Source organism: Camelina sativa, unplaced genomic scaffold, assembly GCF_000633955.1.
Source record: "Camelina sativa cultivar DH55 unplaced genomic scaffold, Cs unpScaffold02239, whole genome shotgun sequence".
Lineage (NCBI taxonomy): Eukaryota > Viridiplantae > Streptophyta > Magnoliopsida > Brassicales > Brassicaceae > Camelina > Camelina sativa.
In genome coordinates, this window is record NW_010923353.1 from 1 (window position 1) to 1,573 (window position 1,573).

Genomic DNA, 1,573 nt, shown 5'->3' on the forward strand with positions numbered 1-1,573 from the left:
GATCTAGACCACCATTGTGTTGAAAGTGATCTCTGATTTGTTGTTTGCCGTAGTAGTGTTTGGAGTTTTAAACCAGTAAGTGTGAATTGGAGGTTTGATAAGTGTTGTCACTGATTTCGTATGAAGGGAGAAAATGTTAATCTATGTGGTTTTGTTGGACGTGTGTGTTTTGTACTCGCATCGCATCTATAGTTTTGGCGTGAGAACGAAATCTGTACACTAGTTTTGGCTTTGGATACAGCTCTTTAATTCTATGATGTACTATGTTTCTTATTCTGTGATGTACGAAGTTTCTTATTCTGTGCCTTGATACGGAGAGTGAATAGCCTGTAATGATTTCAGCATTCCTAGTGTGGTATTTGTGACAAACTGACAATGAGTTTGCAAAAGCAATGATAGCTTCGATTTTGATAGACACCTTTCACTGAGGACTGTTGTAGTCAGTTGCTTTTACTGTTTCTATTTTATCTGGTATTGATGAATGATTTTAGTTATAAAATTTACTAATGCCAAAGATTTGTGGTGTTTTTTTTGTTTGTAGTTCATGGTATTTAATGGTTGGTTGGCAGATGTTCTGCATATCTTTCAGTGATGTAAATGGAGACTATTTTGTTGATTGTGTTAGTGGAAAATATAGTTTCAGATTTGATTTGTTGAGCATTATATATTTGAAGGAGTTTTACTCTCTTTGATGGTAATTTTCGTATGCCTTTTTGCATCTGTGTACAGGGTTATTGTGGTGCTGAACATGGAGACAATAGTACCACATTCTGAGACAGTCGGGAACCCCACAATATTTGGAGAAACAGATACAGAAACCCAAAAGACGCTTTCAGCTGCAGGCAATATACAACCTCCGAATAGGGTTGGTTTTAATGAACCAACGGTTCAGCATTCAGTTAATAAAGCACCTCCCAGAGGCATAAACTTTCATAATCCAGCCAACAGTACTTCAAGTTTCAGGCCATCTGTTCAACCTTCATATCAACCGCCTGCAAGCTACAGAAATCATGGGCCCATAATGAAGAACGAGGCTCCAGCTCGAGTCATCCCTATTGCTGCTCTCAATCCATACCAAGGTCGGTGGGCTATAAAGGCTAGAGTAACTGCGAAAGGAGATATCCGACGATATAACAATGCAAAAGGAGATGGAAAAGTTTTCTCATTTGATCTGCTTGACTCTGATGGAGGGGAGATTCGGGTTACCTGCTTTAATGCTGTTGTTGACCGATTCTATGATGTCACTGAGGTTGGGAAGGTATATTTGATTTCAAAGGGAAGTTTGAAGCCTGCACAGAAAAATTTCAACCACTTAAAGAATGAATGGGAAATTTTCTTGGAGTCAACATCGACTGTGGAGCTTTGCCCTGATGAAGATGGCTCCATACCAAGGCAACAGTTCTCCTTCCGTCCTATAGGTGACATTGAGGACGCTGAGAACAATACCATACTCGATGTGATTGGGGTTGTGACTTCTGTGAACCCCTCAGTGCCAATCTTGAGAAAGAATGGGATGGAAACCCATAGGAGAATCCTGAATCTGAAGGATGAATCGGGAAAAGCTGTAGAGGTA

At 39.9% G+C, this 1,573-nt stretch overlaps 1 protein-coding gene across 1 annotated transcript; it reads left to right on the plus strand.

Moving 5' to 3' along the window:
• Positions 1 to 498: 498 nt before the first annotated feature.
• On the plus strand, positions 499 to 1,573 carry LOC104774275 (replication protein A 70 kDa DNA-binding subunit A-like; the record flags this gene model as incomplete). Its single annotated transcript, XM_010498916.2, is given in 1 exon segment — positions 499 to 1,573. A coding segment is annotated over 1 exon segment (882 nt), but the record flags the coding sequence as incomplete, so codon positions are not given.